The sequence below is a fragment of the Oncorhynchus tshawytscha genome, linkage group LG03 (genome assembly GCF_018296145.1).
Source record: "Oncorhynchus tshawytscha isolate Ot180627B linkage group LG03, Otsh_v2.0, whole genome shotgun sequence".
Classification (NCBI taxonomy): domain Eukaryota; kingdom Metazoa; phylum Chordata; class Actinopteri; order Salmoniformes; family Salmonidae; genus Oncorhynchus; species Oncorhynchus tshawytscha.
The window spans coordinates 526654-546822 of record NC_056431.1 but is presented as its reverse complement, the minus strand read 5'-3'; the positions used below and the strand labels follow the sequence as shown (position 1 = coordinate 546822).

Here is a 20169-nt window from a genome sequence, read left to right as displayed (position 1 = left end):
GGATGAGGTAGTGGAGGGTTAGAGCTCAACAGGGGAGAGGATAAATAAATAGCTAGCTGAACTGATGTGTACGAGTCAACTTGTTCAAAGGCACTTGGAAAACGAGGAAGTCGATTATAGTGGTTTCCAAACGTCAGGATGCGGTTTGGTTTCAGAGAAAAGGCTTGGGTGTGTGTCTGTTAAAACTCTGTACTTACAGTAAGGGGAAAAAAACGATAAAACATATCCGAGTAGAAAATAGCATAAACGTATTTGAGTAAAGTAGTTTGGCAACTAAAATCACAGAGTACTTAAAATTACAAAACAAGGCATCTCAAGCAACTGTATAAAAGTGATGCATAGCCAGCCGTTCAGAGCAAAGTATGCCGAAGTCAGTGGTTCAACACATAAAACCTCACTGGTAGAGTGCTGCAATATCAACAGTCACCAACAGAGGGGGCTGTATCCCATTATCTGATTCACCAGTCGTGTGGATGGGAAACTGAAGTTACACACACACTAATCTAAGGTACCCTAACGTTGGAAAATGGAAACCTAAAAAAATATGTTTTAGTGTCACATACACTGGATAGATGCAGCCATAGTAGTACGGCGCCCCTGGAGCAAATCAGGGTTAAGTGCCTTGCTCAAGGGCACATCGACAGATTTTTCACCGTCTTGGCTTGGGTATTCGAACCAGCGATCTTTGCGTTACTGGCCCACCGCTCTAACTGCTAGGCTACCTGCCGCCCAGATTAAGACTTGTGGGGGGAAAACTGATTGTAGATCTGTGCCTCTGGGCAGCATTATACATTAGATAAGCTTCCTTTCCTGCTGTATGTATATCCTGTCCTAGTTACTGATCTGAAAACACTACTACTCCTTCTACCTAGACCTGCCAGTAGACATCCGCCATATTGCTTTTGCTTTATTCCACAGCCCCTTTTTGCTGACACAGCTAATTTACTAAAGGCATAGCAGTTGTGCATTACATGTTCTCTGGCGTTGTTAAGTTTGTTTTTAGTTCAGGAGTTCATCTGTATCACTCAGACAAAGTCTCTATGGCATGTCTAGTCAGTGGCCTGTCCATGTAGTGTGGGGCTATGATGATACACAGGAAGGATTAGACATTAGAATGTATTGAGTCCCAACTCTTCCAATCGTTTCCATTCACTGACAGTTCCATTTAGCTCCCAGTGCAGATGTACTTCCTGAATGATCTGGATCTATAGCTGGCCAATCCTTCTTCATGTCACTCTGGGGTGGGGTGGTGGGAGGGGAAGTAAAGTTATAGTTCAAGGGTCAGAGGTTATTTGAGGTTAAAGACTGCCAATAGGGGGCGCTCCTCCCTCTTCTGCCAGGGGCTCTTCTTCTCCTCCTCCTCTCCGTGGTCGTCAGGGGCAACAGACAATAGGGCCGGTTGGTCATGCTCAGTCCTGAAGACCACGCCCTCGGTCTCTGTGAGTGGGGGTGGAGAGGAGGAGGAGCAGAGGGGTGAAGGAGCCTCTTCCTGTATCATCCCCTCTCCTCTGTGTTCCTCTTCCTCTCCTCTGTCCTCCTGCTCTACTTGTTGATGTCCCTGTGTGTTCTGCATCCCTGGACCCAAAGGGCTATCCTGGGGGCTACACTCAGGAGTCTCCCCCTCCAGGTCATCCACATATACCAGCTGGGTGTAGGCCATGGCAGGAGGGCCGCTCTTTGTCCTCCCCCTCTCTCTGTCTTTCTCTCTTTCCCTCTCTCCTACCTTCCTCTCTACCTCCCTCCGCCCTGCTCTGGGCTCGTTCAGGTCCACCCCGGAGTCCAGACTTGCGTCGTTTCCGTTGACATGTCTACCACCACTGTTGTTACCATGGCTACCTCCTCCACCTGGATTCCCCTTGGCTTGCCCAGCCCGCTGCAAGTCTATGTAAGAGTGTCTGATGGCGTTAGACCGACCGTCCAATGAGACGAACCAGGCGCGCGGGTGTGTGAGGGGCTTCCCTCCCCGCAGTTCCATCAGTTTCCTCTCAGCCAATAGCGTGTCCTCGCCGTTCATTTGCATAATCCCTGACTCCCCAAGTGCTGTCGGGATAGACAGGGACTCTGATAGGCTGCTCCACTCCCCTTGCCCCTCTCCTTGTCCCTGGTTGGCTGAGGCGATAGCATAATCGGCGTGTGTTTGCCCCAGGGGCTGCTGGGAGTGTGAGGCGTTGAGCTCAGCCTGGATGGTCTCCAGGTCACTCTGCTGGTCAGTCTGTAAGAACAGGGCCTGGCCACACAGCGGGTGCTCCCCCGGCAGGCGCATGTAGTGGGCTGGGATCACCAGGGTGGGCCGGATCCTCCTGGGGTAACCGTCTCCTCCACTCAGCAGGTCCACGGAGCCACAGCACAGCAGCTGGCCCGGCCTGGGGAGGGAGAGGGGCAGGGAGCCCAGGTGGTCCACAGACCGGGACAGGAGGTAGTCTGGGGGTCTGCGCTCACACCCCTCCCCTCTGATAGGAGAGACAGGTGGGGAGCAGGGCGAGGTAGCCTCACGCACACTAGTCCCGCCCTCCCCAACACCACTCAATTGACTTGCTGACGCCTGCACCTGATTTGAGGAGGAAAGTCTATCTGGGAGCTGATTGATGGATGAGCAGATGGAGGTGTATGATTGGCGGTAGCCGGCATCCGTCCCGGCAGAGAGGGCGGACTTAAACGGGAACGTCTCCACAGACTGACGGTAATCTCTGCTGCGCGGCGTCAGGTTGCCTAGCGACGAGCCATGACGACTTCGGCTGTGGTTTCCTAGAGACATGAGACTGTGGTTGCCATGGGAGACCAGGTCATGGCGATCGTAGGAGGAGGGTTTGAGCATGGGCGTGGTCATGTCGGGTTCTGCTGTCGTAGAGACCAGCTCCAAATGAACCTAGAGATGTAATAAGGTTTTAGTGTCAGTTTCACAGACAGTAGCACTATGCCATTATCTAACATGCTCTTCAAACAGAATACACAGAACACACAGGGAACAATACCATCAATACCATCTAACACAAAAGTGGAAAAACTCAACAGAATATTAGCTGTGATTATAACAATAGAAAGTGCAGTGGCAGTTCCAAAGTGCAGTGGCAGTTCCAAAGTGCAGTGGCAGTTCCAAAGTGCAGTGGCAGTTCCAAAGTGCAGTGGCAGTTCCAAAGTGCAGTGGCAGTTCCAAAGTGCAGTGGCAGTTCCAAAGTGCAGTGGCAGTTCCAAAGTGCAGTGGCAGTTCCAAAGTGCAGTGGCAGTTCCAAAGTGCAGTGGCAGTTCCAAAGTGCACTGGCAGTTCCAAAGTGCACTGGCAGTTCCAAAGTGCACTGGCAGTTCCAAAGTGCACTGGCAGTTCCAAAGTGCACTGGCAGTTCCAAAGTGCACTGGCAAAGGGAGAAAGCATGTTAGTATGAAGAGACCAGTGGTCCCTGGCCTGGATGTTGACTGACCTCGCTGCTGATGAGGTGGGACATGGAGGTGGACTGGTCTCTCTTACTGCCCTCCAGACCAGACGACAGAGTCAGCTTCCGCTGGGACAGACGAGGCTTCACACAACCACGCCTGGAAAGAGACAGAGACAGGGAGATAGTGAGGGAGAGACAGGGAGATAGTGAGGGAGAGACAGGGAGATAGTTAGGGAGAGACAGGGAGATAGTGAGGGAGAGACAGGGAGAGAGAGAGAAACGGGGAGACGGGGAGGGAGAGAGAGAGAGAAGGGGGGAGGAAAGAGAAGACAGTCCTGTTGAAACTCAAGACTGCTTCACTCACGCACAAGACACTTATGACAGTCAGCAGGGAAGTCCATTGATCCAGACAGACCTGCAGTAGTACAGTAGTAGACAGAGCAGGCAGAGGAGGATGACAGCCATGCCTCCCAGTATGGCCAATAGGAAGACTGTGTGGTACGTACTGATGTCCTTTGCCACCACCGGACCTGCAGAAACAGACACATTCTAATTTTTTTTTTTTTTAACGGTTCACAGAGGAAGTTTTACCTGTTTTAAATGTGTGTGTTGGTACCTGTGTCTAGTGGGGACATGGTGTGTGTTGGTACCTGTGTCTAGTGGGGACATGGCAGCCACCCAGTATCCCAGCTGAGGGGCGATGTAGGTTAGGCTGAGCTGGTCTCCCTCCCTCTGGACAAAGCCCAGACTGCTCTTCAACCAGGCCCCTACAAACAAACACAGAGAGTTAGAGATATACTCTTCAACCACAGTAAATCCGTGTAAAGCTTTTGGCCTCGTCACTGTGCTGCTGCAGTTTTCCAGTCAACCACTGGGAGGCAGCAGATTCACAGTGACACAGTCATAACTCACACTGGCCAGGAGCCATATGAGCTAGAATAATCATAACATAGCCAGACACAGTCATTGTGTAAGATGATGTAACACGGCCTGGACAACGATCTAATGTCAGTTTTATTTGTCACCATTGGTATGATAAGGATTTGTGGTATGTAGGCTGATCCAAGATCTGTGTATGAGAGGGGCTATGACAGTGCAGTAGTGGTCTCTGCAGGGGATTCTCTGTCTATTATAGATGATCTGATGCAACCCAATTAGAAGGGAAGAACTAATGTACAAGGAGGGAGAAACAAGAGAAGGAGAGAAATGCCTGTGACTCAGCATCTTTATGAAACGCTTCGCCTCCCTCCCTCCCTCCCTCCCTCCCACACACAGTTGTCATCGATCCCCATGGACCAAGCACAGCTAAGCACAGAAACAGCCCAACCCAGCACAGCCCTGTCCTCTTGAGGAGTCAACTCTCACTGGATGACCTTTTACATCAGTGTATTGTATCCTCTGGCTGTAAGGCATCACACACACACATATACACACACACAAACACACGCAAGCATGCACACAGAGTCAATACTGGTCACCTTTACATTAGTACTAGTCCTTTGTGAGAGTTTGTAGGAACGTCATCATGAACTCTGTTCAGATGTGAACTGGATGGTATTGACATCATTAACTCCTCTCTGTAATGTATTGGCATCATTCACTCCTCTCTGTAATGTATTGGCATCATTAACTCCTCTCTGTAATGTATTGGCATCATTAACTCCTCTCTGTAATGTATTGGCATCATTAACCCCTCTCTGTAATGTATTGGCATCATTAACTCCTCTCTGTAATGTATTGGCATCATTAACTCCTCTCTGTAATGTATTGGCATCATTAACTCCTCTCTGTAATGTATTGACATCATTAACTCCTCTCTAATGTATTGACATCATTAACTCCTCTCTGTAATGTATTGGCATCATTAACTCCTCTCTGTAATGTATTGGCATCATTAACTCCTCTCTGTAATGTATTGGCATCATTAACCCCTCTCTGTAATGTATTGGCATCATTAACTCCTCTCTGTAATGTATTGGCATCATTAACTCCTCTCTGTAATGTATTGGCATCATTAACTCCTCTCTGTAATGTATTGAGTCTGGATGGTAATTACATCATTAACTCCTCTGTAATGTATTGGCATCATTAACTCCTCTCTGTAATGTATTGACACCATTAACTCCTCTCTGTAATGTATTGGCATCATTAACTCCTCTCTGTAATGTATTGACACCATTAACTCCTCTCTGTAATGTATTGACATCATTAACTCCTCTCTGTAATGTATTGGCATCATTAACTCCTCTCTGTAATGTATTGACATCATTAACTCCTCTCTGTAATGTATTGAGTCTGGATGGTAATTACATCATTAACTCCTCTCTGTAATGTATTGACACCATTAACTCCTCTCTGTAATGTATTGACACCATTAACTCCTCTCTGTAATGTATTGGCATCATTAACTCCTCTCTGTAATGTATTGACATCATTAACTCCTCTCTGTAATGTATTGACACCATTAACTCCTCTCTGTAATGTATTGGCATCATTAACTCCTCTCTGTAATGTATTGGCATCATGTACTTCCGGCGCCGACAGAGATGGCCGCCTCGCTTCGCGTTCCTAGGAAACTATGCAGTTTTTTGTTTTTTTACGTGTTATTTCTTACACTAGTACCCCAGGTCATCTTAGGTTTCTTTACATACAGCCGACAAGAACTACTGAATATAAGATCAGCGTCAACTCACCATCAGTACGACCAAGAATATGTTTTTCGCGACGCGGATCCTGTGTTCTGCCTTACAACCAGTGTAACCGAGTGGATCACATGCAGCGACCAAAAAAAAAAAACGACTCAGAAAAAGAGGGAAACGAAGCGGTCTTCTGGTCAGACTCCGGAGACGGGCACATCGTGCACCACTCCCTAGCATTCTTCTTGCCAATGTCCAGTCTCTTGACAACAAGGTTGATGAAATCCGAGCAAGGGTAGCATTCCAGAGGGACATCAGAGACTGTAACGTTCTCTGCTTCACGGAAACATGGCTCACTGGAGAGACGCAATCCGAAGCGGTGCAGCCAGCGGGTTTCTCCACGCATCGCGCCGACAGAAACAAACATCTTTCTGGTAAGAAGAGGGGCGGGGGCGTATGTCTTATGGCCAACGTGACATGGTGTGATGAAAGAAACATACAGGAACTCAAATCCTTCTGTTCACCTGATTTAGAATTCCTCACAATCAAATGTAGACCGCATTATCTACCAAGAGAATTCTCTTCGATTATAATCACAGCCGTATATATCCCCCCCAAGCAGACACATCGATGGCTCTGAACGAACTTTATTTAACTCTCTGCAAACTGGAAACGATTTATCCGGAGGCTGCATTCATTGTAGCTGGGGATTTTAACAAGGCTAATCTGAAAACAAGACTCCCTAAATTTTATCAGCATATCGATTGCGCAACCAGGGGTGGAAAGACCCTGGATCATTGTTACTCTAACTTCCGCAACGCATATAAGGCCCTGCCCCGCCCCCCTTTCGGAAAAGCTGACCACGACTCCATTTTGTTGATCCCTGCCTACAGACAGAAACTAAAACAAGAAGCTCCCACGCTGAGGTCTGTCCAACGCTGGTCCGACCAAGCTGACTCCACACTCCAAGACTGCTTCCATCACGTGGACTGGGAGATGTTTCGTATTGCGTCAGACAACAACATTGACGAATACGCTGATTCGGTGTGCGAGTTCATTAGAACGTGCGTTGAAGATGTCGTTCCCATAGCAACGATTAAAACATTCCCTAACCAGAAACCGTGGATTGATGGCAGCATTCGTGTGAAACTGAAGGCACGAACCACTGCTTTTAATCAGGGCAAGGTGTCTGGTAACATGGCTGAATACAAACAGTGCAGCTATTCCCTCCGCAAGGCTATCAAACAAGCTAAGCGCCAGTACAGAGACAAAGTAGAATCTCAATTCAACGGCTCAGACACAAGAGGTATGTGGCAGGGTCTACAGTCAATCACGGACTACAGGAAGAAACCCAGCCCAGTCACGGACCAGGATGTCTTGCTCCCAGGCAGACTAAATAACTTTTTTGCCCGCTTTGAGGACAATACAGTGCCACTGACACGGCCTGCAACGGAAACATGCGGTCTCTCCTTCACTGCAGCCGAAGTGAGTAAGACATTTAAACGTGTTAACCCTCGCAAGGCTGCAGGCCCAGACGGCATCCCCAGCCGCGCCCTCAGAGCATGCGCAGACCAGCTGGCCGGTGTGTTTACGGACATATTCAATCAATCCCTATACCAGTCTGCTGTTCCCACATGCTTCAAGAGGGCCACCATTGTTCCTGTTCCCAAGAAAGCTAAGGTAACTGAGCTAAACGACTACCGCCCCGTAGCACTCACATCCGTCATCATGAAGTGCTTTGAGAGACTAGTCAAGGACCATATCACCTCCACCCTACCTGACACCCTTGACCCACTCCAATTTGCTTACCGCCCAAATAGGTCCACAGACGATGCAATCTCAACCACACTGCACACTGCCCTAACCCATCTGGACAAGAGGAATACCTATGTGAGAATGCTGTTCATCGACTACAGCTCGGCATTCAACACCATAGTACCCTCCAAGCTCGTCATCAAGCTCGAGACCCTGGGTCTCGACCCCGCCCTGTGCAACTGGGTACTGGACTTCCTGACGGGCCGCCCCCAGGTGGTGAGGGTAGGCAACAACATCTCCTCCCCGCTGATCCTCAACACTGGGGCCCCACAAGGGTGCGTTCTGAGCCCTCTCCTGTACTCCCTGTTCACCCACGACTGCGTGGCCATGCACGCCTCCAACTCAATCATCAAGTTTGCGGACGACACAACAGTGGTAGGCTTGATTACCAACAACGACGAGACGGCCTACAGGGAGGAGGTGAGGGCCCTCGGAGTGTGGTGTCAGGAAAATAACCTCACACTCAACGTCAACAAAACTAAGGAGATGATTGTGGACTTCAGGAAACAGCAGAGGGAACACCCCCATCCACATCGATGGAACAGTAGTGGAGAGGGTAGCAAGTTTTAAGTTCCTCGGCATACACATCACAGACAAACTGAATTGGTCCACTCACACAGACAGTATCGTGAGGAAGGCGCAGCAGCGCCTCTTCAACCTCAGGAGGCTGAAGAAATTCGGCTTGTCACCAAAAGCACTCACAAACTTCTACAGATGCACAATCGAGAGCATCCTGGCGGGCTGTATCACCGCCTGGTATGGCAACTGCACCGCCCTCAACCGTAAGGCTCTCCAGAGGGTAGTGAGGTCTGCACAACGCATCACCGGGGGCAAACTACCTGCCCTCCAGGACACCTACACCACCCGATGCTACAGGAAGGCCATAAAGATCATCAAGGACATCAACCACCCGAGCCACTGCCTGTTCACCCCGCTGCCATCCAGAAGGCGAGGTCAGTACAGGTGCATCAAAGCTGGGACCGAGAGACTGAAAAACAGCTTCTATCTCAAGGCCATCAGACTGTTAAACAGCCACCACTAACATTGAGTGGCTACTGCCAACACACTGTCAATGACACTGACTCTACTCCAGCCACTTTAATCATGGGAATTGATGGGAAATGATGTAAATATATCACTAGCCACTTTAAACAATGCTACCTTATATAATGTTACTTACCCTACATTGTTCATCTCATATGCATACGTTGATACTGTACTCTATATCATCGACTGCATCCTTATGTAATACATGTATCACTAGCCACTTTAACTATGCCACTTGGTTTACATACTTATCTCATATGTATATACTGTACTCGATATCATCTACTGTATCTTGCCTATGCTGCTCTGTACCATCACTCATTCATATATCCTTATGTACATATTCTTTATCCCCTAACACTGTGTATGACAGTATTTTTTTTTGGAATTGTTAGTTAGATTACTTGCTCGTTATTACTGCATTGTCGGAACTAGAAGCACAAGCATTTCGCTACACTCGCATTAACATCTGCTAACCATGTGTATGTGACAAATAAAATTTGATTTGATTTGATTTGATTTGATTTAACTCCTCTCTGTAATGTATTGGCATCATTAACTCCTCTCTGTAATGTATTGGCATCATTAACTCCTCTCTGTAATGTATTGACATCATTAACTCCTCTCTAATGTATTGACATCATTAACTCCTCTCTGTAATGTATTGGCATCATTAACTCCTCTGTAATGTATTGGCATCATTAACTCCTCTCTGTAATGTATTGACATCATTAACTCCTCTCTGTAATGTATTGGCATCATTAACTCCTCTCTGTAATGTATTGAGTCTGGATGGTAATTACATCATTAACTCCTCTGTAATGTATTGGCATCATTAACTCCTCTCTGTAATGTATTGGCATCATTAACTCCTCTCTGTAATGTATTGGCATCATTAACCCCTCTCTGTAATGTATTGGCATCATTAACTCCTCTCTGTAATGTATTGGCATCATTAACTCCTCTCTGTAATGTATTGGCATCATTAACTCCTCTCTAATGTATTGGCATCATTAACTCCTCTCTGTAATGTATTGGCATCATTAACTCCTCTCTGTAATGTATTGACATCATTAACTCCTCTCTGTAATGTATTGAGTCTGGATGGTAATTACATCATTAACTCCTCTCTGTAATGTATTGACACCATTAACTCCTCTCTGTAATGTATTGACACCATTAACTCCTCTCTGTAATGTATTGACACCATTAACTCCTCTCTGTAATGTATTGACACCATTAACTCCTCTCTGTAATGTATTGGCATCATTAACTCCTCTCTGTAATGTATTGGCATCATTAACTCCTCTCTGTAATGTATTGACATCATTAACTCCTCTCTGTAATGTATTGACATCATTAACTCCTCTCTCTAATGTATTGGCATCATTAACTCCTCTCTGTAATGTATTGGCATCATTAACTCCTCTCTGTAATGTATTGACACCATTAACTCCTCTCTCTAATGTATTGACATCATTAACTCCTCTCTGTAATGTATTGGCATCATTAACTCCTCTCTGTAATGTATTGACATCATTAACTCCTCTCTGTAATGTATTGGCACCATTAACTCCTCTCTGTAATGTATTGGCATCATTAACTCCTCTCTGTAATGTATTGGCATCATTAACTCCTCTCTGTAATGTATTGACATCATTAACTCCTCTCTGTAATGTATTGACACCATTAACTCCTCTCTGTAATGTATTGACACCATTAACTCCTCTCTGTAATGTATTGACACCATTAACTCCTCTCTGTAATGTATTGACACCATTAACTCCTCTCTGTAATGTATTGACACCATTAACTCCTCTCTGTAATGTATTGACATCATTAACTCCTCTCTGTAATGTATTGAGTCTGGATGGTAATTACACCATTAACTCCTCTCTGTAATGTATTGACACCATTAACTCCTCTCTGTAATGTATTGAGTCTGGATGGTAGTTACATCATTAACTCCTCTCTGTAATGTATTGACACCATTAACTCCTCTCTGTAATGTATTGACACCATTAACTCCTCTCTGTAATGTATTGACACCATTAACTCCTCTCTGTAATGTATTGAGTCTGGATGGTAGTTACATTATTAACTGGATGGTATTTACATCATAAACACACAGAGGTAAACCAGCTCCTTTCTAACAGTATGTGGCATCATTCAGCTCAGTACTCCACAACATCACAGAACAAAATACATGCTGTCAGTTAAACTAGCAGAACAGGTTTCACCAAGTCTGTGTGTATCTTTTGCTCAAGCGTCTGTGTGTGAGAGTTTGTGTGTGTCTGTGTGCTCAAGCATCTGTGTGTCTGTGTGAGAGTTGGTGTGTGTGTGCTCAAGCATCTGTGTGCTCAAGCGTCTGTGTGTGAGAGTTTGTGTGTGTCTGTGTGCTCAATATTCTGTGTGTGTGTGTGCTCAAGCATCTGTTTCTCTGTGTGAGAGTTGGTGTGTGTGTGTGTGTCTGTGAGAGTTGGTGTGTGTGTGTGTCTGTGAGAGTTGGTGTGTGTGTGTGTCTGTGAGAGTTGGTGTGTGTTATCCCCTCTCCATGTGCAAGCCTAGACAACAACACAGTCCCTCCTAACATTGGCTTCTTTGTGTGGAGAAAGAATGATCAGGCAGAAATATTTCTGGAGAAATCTCTAACACACTCGCTCGCACACTTACACACACACACACACAAACTGGTCACTGGAGAAACTCAATTAAAGCCCCGGGTCTGTTAGGTTTGTTATTTGGGGGTTGCTAGGGAAACGGTGGACTAAAACACAGAGGACCAGAGGTGGGTGTTTCTGGGAAATATTAATCCCATACAGTGTGTGTGTGTGTGCGTGTATTGACACAAGGCTACATACCCTCTGGCTATAAGGCATCCTGGGAACAGTGGCTTTCAATGTCAATCATGTAAAGGGTCACCCAGTGAGAGAGTTGACTCCTCAGGAGAACATGGCTGTTGGGCTCGGTACAGTACTGTGTGATTGTTTACAGCCAATGTGTATATCTGTCTGTGTGTACCTCAGCTTGACTGGTTCAAGCACTACTCTGGCTACCCTCCTAAATCACTCCACTGCTGTCTGAGTCAATGATCTACAGCTGACTACACCTCTACTGATCTGGGGAGGGAGGGATTTCCAAACAGGTTAGGGTACATTTCCTAACCAATCTTGTGATGTGGATGTAATCAGGAACAAGAAGTATTGTGTTTTAATACGGTGCGTTACGTCCAATAATATGGTAGATAATCTTTTAGAAAGTTCTCAATTATTCCATTCATAACTCTGCCACACTGTAATCTCCCGTCTCACTGTACAGTGTGTGTGTGTGTGTGTTTGTGTGTGTGTTGCACTCTGGTACAGTTTTTCCCCCCAGTTCCTTTTTAAAAAAGTACGTAGTGATGCATTTCCCAGCCTGACTGAGATACACACATCCCATCAACTTTCAGGAAACATAGATCCCACTGATGAAGGATGCAGAAGGGTAGACACACACAACACATACCTTACCCTACTGATTAGAGGTTCCGTGGGGAGGAATTCTGAACCCAAACACAGGAAATCTGAACCCAAACACAGGAAATCTGCTCCCTGCTCAGAAAAACAGAAAAGCTGTGTGTGTGCGTGTGTGTGTGTGTGTGTGTGTACTCACCTAGACTGGGGTCGAACCTCCAGGCTGGGATGTGTTGGTTCTCCTTCAGGCCGCAATTGGCCGGTAGAGAGATGGAGATGCTGATTGGGCAGTTCACCTGGAGCTCCACCCCCTCACTGGCAAATAGGTGGACAGAGATGGCCGCCACTGGAGTCAGCTCAAACCTACGCTCACTTCCTGTTAGAGGAGAAGAGGAGAGCCAAAAGAGAGGTGTAGTGCGAGAGGAGAGAGAGGAGAGAGAGAGGAGAGGTGTAGTGAGAGGGAGAGAGAGAGGAGAGTTGTAGTGAGAGGGAGAGAGAGAGGAGAGGTGTAGTGAGAGAGAGAGGAGAGGTGTAGTGAGAGGGAGAGAGAGAGGAGAGGTGTAGTGAGAGGGAGAGAGAGAGGATAGGTGTAGTGAGAGGGAGAGAGAGAGGAGAGGTGTAGTGAGAGGGAGGGAGAGAGGAGAGGTGCAGTGAGAGGGAGGGAGAGAGGAGAGGTGCAGTGAGAGAGAGGGAGAGAGGAGAGGTGTAGTGAGAGTGAGAGGTGTAGTGAGAGAGGAGAGGTGTAGTGAGAGAGGAGAGGTGTAGTGAGAGAGGAGAGGTGTAGTGAGAGAGGAGAGGTGTAGTGAGAGAGGAGAGGTGTAGTGAGAGAGAAGAGGTGTAGTGAGAGAGGAGAGGTGTAGTGAGAGAGAAGAGGTGTAGTGAGAGAGAAGAGGTGTAGTGAGAGAGAAGAGGTGTAGTGAGAGGGAGGGAGAGAGGAGAGGTGCAGTGAGAGGGAGGGAGAGAGGAGAGGTGCAGTGAGAGAGAGGGAGAGGTGTAGTGAGAGTGAGAGGGAGGGAGAGAGGAGAGGTGTAGTGAGAGAGGAGAGGTGTAGTGAGAGAGGAGAGGTGTAGTGAGAGAGAAGGTGTAGTGAGAGAGAAGAGGTGTAGTGAGAGAGAAGAGGTGTAGTGAGAGAGAAGAGGTGTAGTGAGAGAGAGAGAGAGAGAGAGAGGAGGTGTAGTGAGAGAGAGAGAGAGAGAGAGAGGAGAGGTGTAGTGAGAGGGAGGGAGAGGTGTAGTGAGAGGGAGGGAGAGGTGTAGTGAGAGGGAGGGAGAGGTGTAGTGAGAGGGAGGGAGAGAGGAGAGGTGTAGTGAGAGAGGAGAGGTGTAGTGAGAGAGAAGAGGTGTAGTGAGAGAGAAGAGGTGTAGTGAGAGAGAAGAGGTGTAGTGAGAGAGAAGAGGTATAGTGAGAGAGAGAGAGAGAGAGAGAGGAGAGGTGTAGCGAGAGGGAGGGAGAGAGGAGAGGTGTAGTGAAAGGGAGGGAGAGGTGTGGTGAGAAGGGAGGGAGAGGTGTAGTGAGAGGGAGGGAGAGGGAGGGAGAGGTGTAGTGAGAGGGAGGGAGAGGTGTAGTGAGAGGGAGGGAGAGAGGAGAGGTGTAGTGAGAGAGGAGAGGTGTAGTGAGAGAGAAGAGGTGTAGTGAGAGAGGAGAGGTGTAGTGAGAGAGAAGAGGTGTAGTGAGAGAGAAGAGGTGTAGTGAGAGAGAAGAGGTGTAGTGAGAGAGAGAGAGAGAGGTGTAGTGAGAGAGAGAGAGAGAGAGAGGTGTAGTGAGAGAGAGAGAGAGAGAGAGGTGTAGTGAGAGAGAGAGAGAGAGAGAGAGAGAGAGAGAGAGAGAGAGAGAGAGAGAGAGAGAGAGAGAGAGAGAGAGAGGTGTGTGTAGTGAGAGGGAGGGAGAGAGGAGAGGTGTAGTGAGAGGGAGGGAGAGAGGAGAGGTGTAGTGAGAGGGAGGGAGGGAGGGAGAGAGGAGAGGTGTAGTGAGAGGGAGGGAGAGAGGAGAGGTGTAGTGAAAGGGAGGGAGAGGTGTAGTGAGAAGGGAGGGAGAGGTGTAGTGAGAAGGGAGGGAGAGAGGTAGTGAGAAGGGAGGGAGAGAGGTAGTGAGAAGGGAGGGAGAGAGGTAGTGAGAAGGGAGGGAGAGAGGTAGTGAGAAGGGAGGGAGAGGTGTAGTGAGAGGGAGGGAGAGGTGTAGTGAGAGGGAGGGAGAGGTGTAGTGAGAGGGAGGGAGAGGTGTAGTGAGAGGGAGGGAGAGGTGTAGTGAGAGGGAGGGAGAGGTGTAGTGAGAGGGAGGGAGAGGTGTAGTGAGAGGGAGGGAGAGGTGTAGTGAGAGGGAGGGAGAGTAGTAGTGAGAGGGAGGGAGAGGAGTAGTGAGAGGGAGGGAGAGGAGTAGTGAGAGGGAGGGAGAGGTGTAGTGAGAGGGAGGGAGAGGTGTAGTGAGAGGGAGGGAGAGAGGAGTAGTGAGAGGGAGGGAGAGAGGAGTAGTGAGAGGGAGGGAGAGAGGAGAGGTGTAGTGAGAGGGAGAGAGAGAGGAGAGGTGTAGTGAGAGAGAGGAGAGAGGTAGTGAGAGACAGGAGAGGTGTAGTGAGAGAGAAGAGGTGTAGTGAGAGAGAGAGAGAGGGGAGAGGTGTAGTGAGAGAGAGAGAGAAGGAGGAGAGGTGTAGTGAGAGAGAGGAGAGGGAGGGAGAGAGGAGAGGTGTAGTGAGAGGGAGGGAGAGAGGAGAGGTGTAGTAAGAGAGAGGAGAGTGATGAGAGAGGATAGGTGTAGTGAGAGGGAGAGAGAGGAGAGGTATAGTGAGAGAGAGAGGTGTAGTGAGAGAGGAGAGGTGTAGTGAGAGAGGAGAGGTGTAGTGAGAGAGAGGAGAGGTGTAGTGAGAGAGAGGAGAGGTGTAGTGAGAGAGAGGGAGAGAGGAGAGGTGTAGTGAGAGAGAGGAGAGGGATGGAGAGAGGATAGGTGTAGTGAGAGAGAGAGGAGAGGTGTAGTGAGAGAGAGGAGAGGGAGAGAGAGAGGAGAGGTGTAGTAAGAGAGAGGAGAGGGATGGAGAGAGGATAGGTGTAGTGAGAGGGAGAGGTGTAGTGTTTATTCAAATCCACCCCTCACTTCACCCCACCCACTCCTCTTTCCTCCCTCCACCACACCCCTACCTCACCCCTCCCACCTTTCACCCCCCTCACCTTATCCACCCCTACCCTCCCACCTTCACCCCACCCTCCCCTGATCCCTCCCTTGACCCCACCTGCCCACCCACCCAACATCTCCACCTACCCACTTACCCCTCATCCATCCCTTCACCACACACTCCCCACCAGCCCTTCATGTCTTCTATCCCACCCACCCCTCATCCCCCTCCTCCCTTCACCCCATCCACCCCTCATCCACATGTGAAATACTTTATTTAGTTTGTTGGATACAACAGCACCAATGGAATGGTACCAAGAGTGTATTCCACCTAAGTCTGGTCCCAGTCCCAGTGGAGGTACCTGTTCCGTTGCCCCCCAGGCCCTGTAGGTAGGGGAAGTGCTGGATGTGGCTGGGGTTATTGGCCACAGTCAGCAGGGCAGTGAGATTGCTGTAGGACGAGTTGGGAGGGAGGCTCAGGGCTCGACGCTGGAACTGAACCCAGGACTGACCCCTCGATCCTGGGGAGGAAAGAAGGGGGGGGTCAGGAACCACTCTCTCACTGACTCCCTCTTCCTCTCTCTCTCACTGACTCCCTCTTCCTCTCTCTCACTGACTCCCTCTTCCTCTCTCTCTCACTGCCTCCCTCTTCCTCTCTCTCACTGCCTCCCTCTTCCTCTCTCTCACTGCCTCCCTCTTCCTCTCTCTCACTGCCTCCCTCTTCCTCTCTCTCACTGCCTCCCTCTTCCTCTCTCTCACTGCCTCCCTCTTCCTCTCTCTCACTGCCTCCTCCTCTCTCACTGCTTCCCGCCTCCTCCTCTCTCACTGCCTCCCGCCTCCTCTCTCACTGCCTCCCGCCTCCTCCTCTCTCACTGCCTCCCGCCTCCTCCTCTCTCACTGCCTCCCGCCTCCTCCTCTCTCACTCACTGCCTGCCTCCTCCTCCTCCTCCTCCTCTCTCACTCACTGCCTGCCTCCTCCTCCTCTCTCACTCACTGCCTGCCTCCTCCTCTCTCACTCACTCACTGCCTGCCTCCTCTCTCACTCGCTGCCTGCCTGCCTCCTCCTCTCTCACTCACTGCCTGCCTGCCTGCCTCCTCCTCTCTCACTCACTCACTCACTCACTCACTCACTGCCTCCTCCTCCTCCCTCTCACTCACTGCCTGCCTCCTCCTCCTCCTCCTCCCTCACTCACTGCCTGCCTCCTCCTCCTCCTCTTTCACTCACTGCCTGCCTCCTCCTCTCTCACTCACTCACTGCCTGCCTCCTCCTCTCACTCACTCACTGCCTCCTCCTCCTCCTCTCTCACTCACTGCCTCCTCCTCCTCCTCTCTCACTCACTGCCTGTCTCCTCCTCTCTCACTCACTGCCTGCCTCCTCACTCACTCACTCGCTCACTCACTCACTCACTCACTCACTCACTCACTCACCACTCACTCACTCACCACCACTCACTCACTGCCTGCCTCCTCCTAACTCACTCACTCACTCACTGCCTGCTCCTCTCTCACTGCCTGCCTCCTCCTCTCTCACTGCCTCCTCCTCTCTCACTGCCTCCTCCTCTCTCACTGCCTCCTCCTCTCTCACTGCCTCCTCCTCTCTCACTGCCTCCCGCTTTTTTTCTCTGTCTCACTGCCTCCTCCTCTCTCACTCACTGCCTCCTGCTTTTTTCTCTGTCTCACTGCCTCCTCTCTCACTCACTGCCTCCTCCTCTCTCACTCACTGCCTCCTCCTCTCTCACTCACTGCCTCCTCCTCTCTCACTCACTGCCTCCTCCTCTCTCACTCACTGCCTCCTCCTCTCTCACTCACTGCCTCCTCCTCTCTCACTCACTGCCTCCTCCTCTCTCACTCACTGCCTCCTCCTCTCTCACTCACTGCCTCCTCCTCTCTCACTGCCTCCTCCTCTCTCACTCACTGCCTCCTCCTCTCTCACTCACTGCCTCCTCCTCTCTCACTCACTGCCTCCTCCTCTCTCACTGCCTCCTCCTCTCTCACTCACTGCCTCCTCCTCTCTCACTCACTGCCTCCTCCTCTCTCACTCACTGCCTCCTCCTCTCTCACTGCCTCCTCCTCTCTCACTGCCTCCTCCTCTCTCACTCACTGCCTCCTCCTCTCTCACTCACTGCCTCCTCCTCTCTCACTCACTGCCTCCTCCTCTCTCACTGCCTCCTCCTCTCTCACTCACTGCCTCCTCCTCCTCTCTCACTCACTCACTGCCTCCTCCTCTCTCACTGCCTCCTCCTCACTCACTGCCTCCTCCTCTCTCACTCACTGCCTCCTCCTCTCTCACTCACTGCCTCCTCCTCTCTCACTCACTGCCTCCTCCTCTCTCACTCACTGCCTCCTCCTCTCTCACTCACTGCCTCCTCCTCTCTCTCTCACTGCCTCCTCTCTCTCACTGCCTCCTCTCTCTCACTGCCTCCTCCTCTCTCACTGCCTCTCTCTAAGGGGTGTATTGGCATGGGAAACATGTTCACATTGCTAAAGCAAGTGGAATAGATAAACAAAAGTCAAATAAAACAATACAAAAATGAACAGTAAACATTACACTCAAAAGTTCAATATGTGCAAATAGTTAAAGTACAAAAGGGAAAATAAATAAATACAGGTTGTATTTACAATGGTGTTTGTTCTTCACTGGTTGCCCTTTTCTTGTGGCAACAGGTCACACATCTTGCTGCTGTGATGGTACACTGTGGTATTTAACCCAATAGATATGGGTGTTTATCGAAATTGGATTTGTTTTTCGAATTCCTTGTAGGTCTGTGTAATCTGAGGGAAATATGTCTCTCTAATATGGTCATACATTGGGCAGGAGGTTAGGAAGTGCAGCTCAGTTTCCACCTCATTTTGTGGGCAGTGAGCACATAGCCTGTCTTCTCTTCAGAGCCATGTTTGCCTACAGCAGCCTCTCTCAATAGCAAGGCTATGCCCACTGAGTCTGTACATAGTCAAAGTTGTGCTTAAGTTTGGGTCAGTCACAGTGGTGAGGTATTCTGCCACTGTGTACTCTCTCTTTAGAACCAAATAGCATTATAGTTTGCTCTGTTTTTTTGTAAAATTTTTCCAATGTGTCAAGTAATTCTCTTTTTGTTTTCTCATGATTTGGTTGGGTCTAATTGTGTTGCTGTCCTGGGGTTCTGTGGGGTCTGTTTGTGAACAGAGCCTCAGGACCAGCTTGCTTACGGGACTCTTTTCCAGGTTCATCTCTCTATAGGTGATGGCTTTGTTATGGAAGGTTTGGGAATCGCTTCCTTTTAGGTGGTTGTAGAATTTAACGGCTCTTTTCTGGATCTTAATAATTAGCGTGTATCGGCCTAATTCTGCTCTGCATGCATTATTTGGTGTTTTACGTTGTACACGGATGATATTTTTACAGACTTCTGCATGCAATCTCTCAATTTGGTGTTTGTCCCATTTTGTGAATGTTTGGATTCAATGGGGCGGCAGTGTAGCCTAGTGGTTAGAGCATTGGACTAGTAACCGAAAGGTTGCAAGTTCAAATCCCCGAGCTGACAAGGTACAAAATCTGTCATTCTGCCCCTGAACAGGCAGTTAACCCACTGTTCCTAGGCCGTCATTGAAAATAAGAATTTGTTCTTAACTGACTTGGCTAGTAAAATAAAGGTTAAAAAAAATATTTAAAAAAAAAGTATTTTTAGCCAGATCCTAATTGGTATGTCGATTTGTATGTTCGTTTTGATGGCATAGAAAGCCCTTCTTGTTTCTCAGATCGTTCACAGCTTTGTGGAAGTTATCTGTGGCACTGATGTTTAGGCCAAGGTTTGTTTAGGCCGACTACAAACAATCTATAACTGGGCTAATAGCGCACTAACTAAAATCAAATCCGATGTTATTGCAGGTGTAGCGAAATGCTTGTGTTCCTAGCTCCAATAGTGCAGTAGTATCTAACACTTCACAATACACACAAATCTCAAAGTAAAAGAATGGAACTAGCAAAGGATATGAGCAAAATGTGCACACATGGTTATATGCAGCTCTCGCTTTGATCTCAAAACAAGCGCATCTACTCACAACCGCTCATGCTGTAAACACAGTCCAGTTCAAAGTATATGGCACAGATCCATATATGGCAATGGTCTTTTTGCATATAGGCCTACTGCAGATCTGATTGGTTATGCTGCAGTCTGTGTAGATTACGGGCTGAGTCGTTCATGTCAATGCAATAGAATCCTACTCCATTGGCTTCTGCCTACAACCAAATTTTGTTTCAGTATGTTGCATTGAAAGTGGCAAATATTGCCTTGATTCGAACACAATTGCCACAGTAAAGGGAAACTGTGATAGTGTTAAGGAAAACTCTAGAACAGTGGCGACCAACCTTTTCTGAGTCAAGATCCCTTTCCGAGCCAAAATGCAAGCCAAGATCTACCGCTCAAAAAAAAAAAATAGGCAAAACTTTTTTTCTTTGAAACGTTAACCAATTAAAAACAGTACTGTAGCAATGAGGTTTGTGCAGTAAGCTACAAGCCCAATACATTATCACCGCATACGGGCTTTTCTTGAATTGCCTTGCCAATGCATTGTCGTTTGGGACATTACATTTTTTACATTTTTTATATTAAAACATTTGGGGCTATATGATCACACCGGTAACAGATCTGTTGTTGTATTACTTGTGAGGCACAGCTGAGTGAGCATACATTTAAATAATTAGCTTTTTATTTTACTGGGCTGATGGTGCCTGCATCTGATGGTCCGTCTCAGCAGAGGGAGAGAGCAGCA

The 20169-nt window shown here is 48.4% G+C and overlaps 1 protein-coding gene across 2 annotated transcripts in view; it reads right to left on the bottom strand.

Annotated features, from left to right (window-relative positions):
- Positions 1–1009: 1009 nt before the first annotated feature.
- fam171a1 (family with sequence similarity 171 member A1) overlaps positions 1010–20169 on the bottom strand; it is a 49427-nt gene continuing 30267 nt past the window's right edge. For both annotated transcript variants that reach the window (XM_042306926.1, XM_042306924.1), the window contains 6 exons: positions 15786–15944; positions 12521–12697; positions 4022–4138; positions 3787–3901; positions 3417–3528; positions 1010–2866 (listed from right to left, as the gene is read on the bottom strand). In XM_042306926.1, the coding sequence (XP_042162860.1) occupies positions 1289–2866; positions 3417–3528; positions 3787–3901; positions 4022–4138; positions 12521–12697; positions 15786–15944 (2258 nt within the window). In that variant the 3' untranslated portion in view covers positions 1010–1288. The remainder of the gene's footprint in view (positions 2867–3416; positions 3529–3786; positions 3902–4021; positions 4139–12520; positions 12698–15785; positions 15945–20169) is intronic.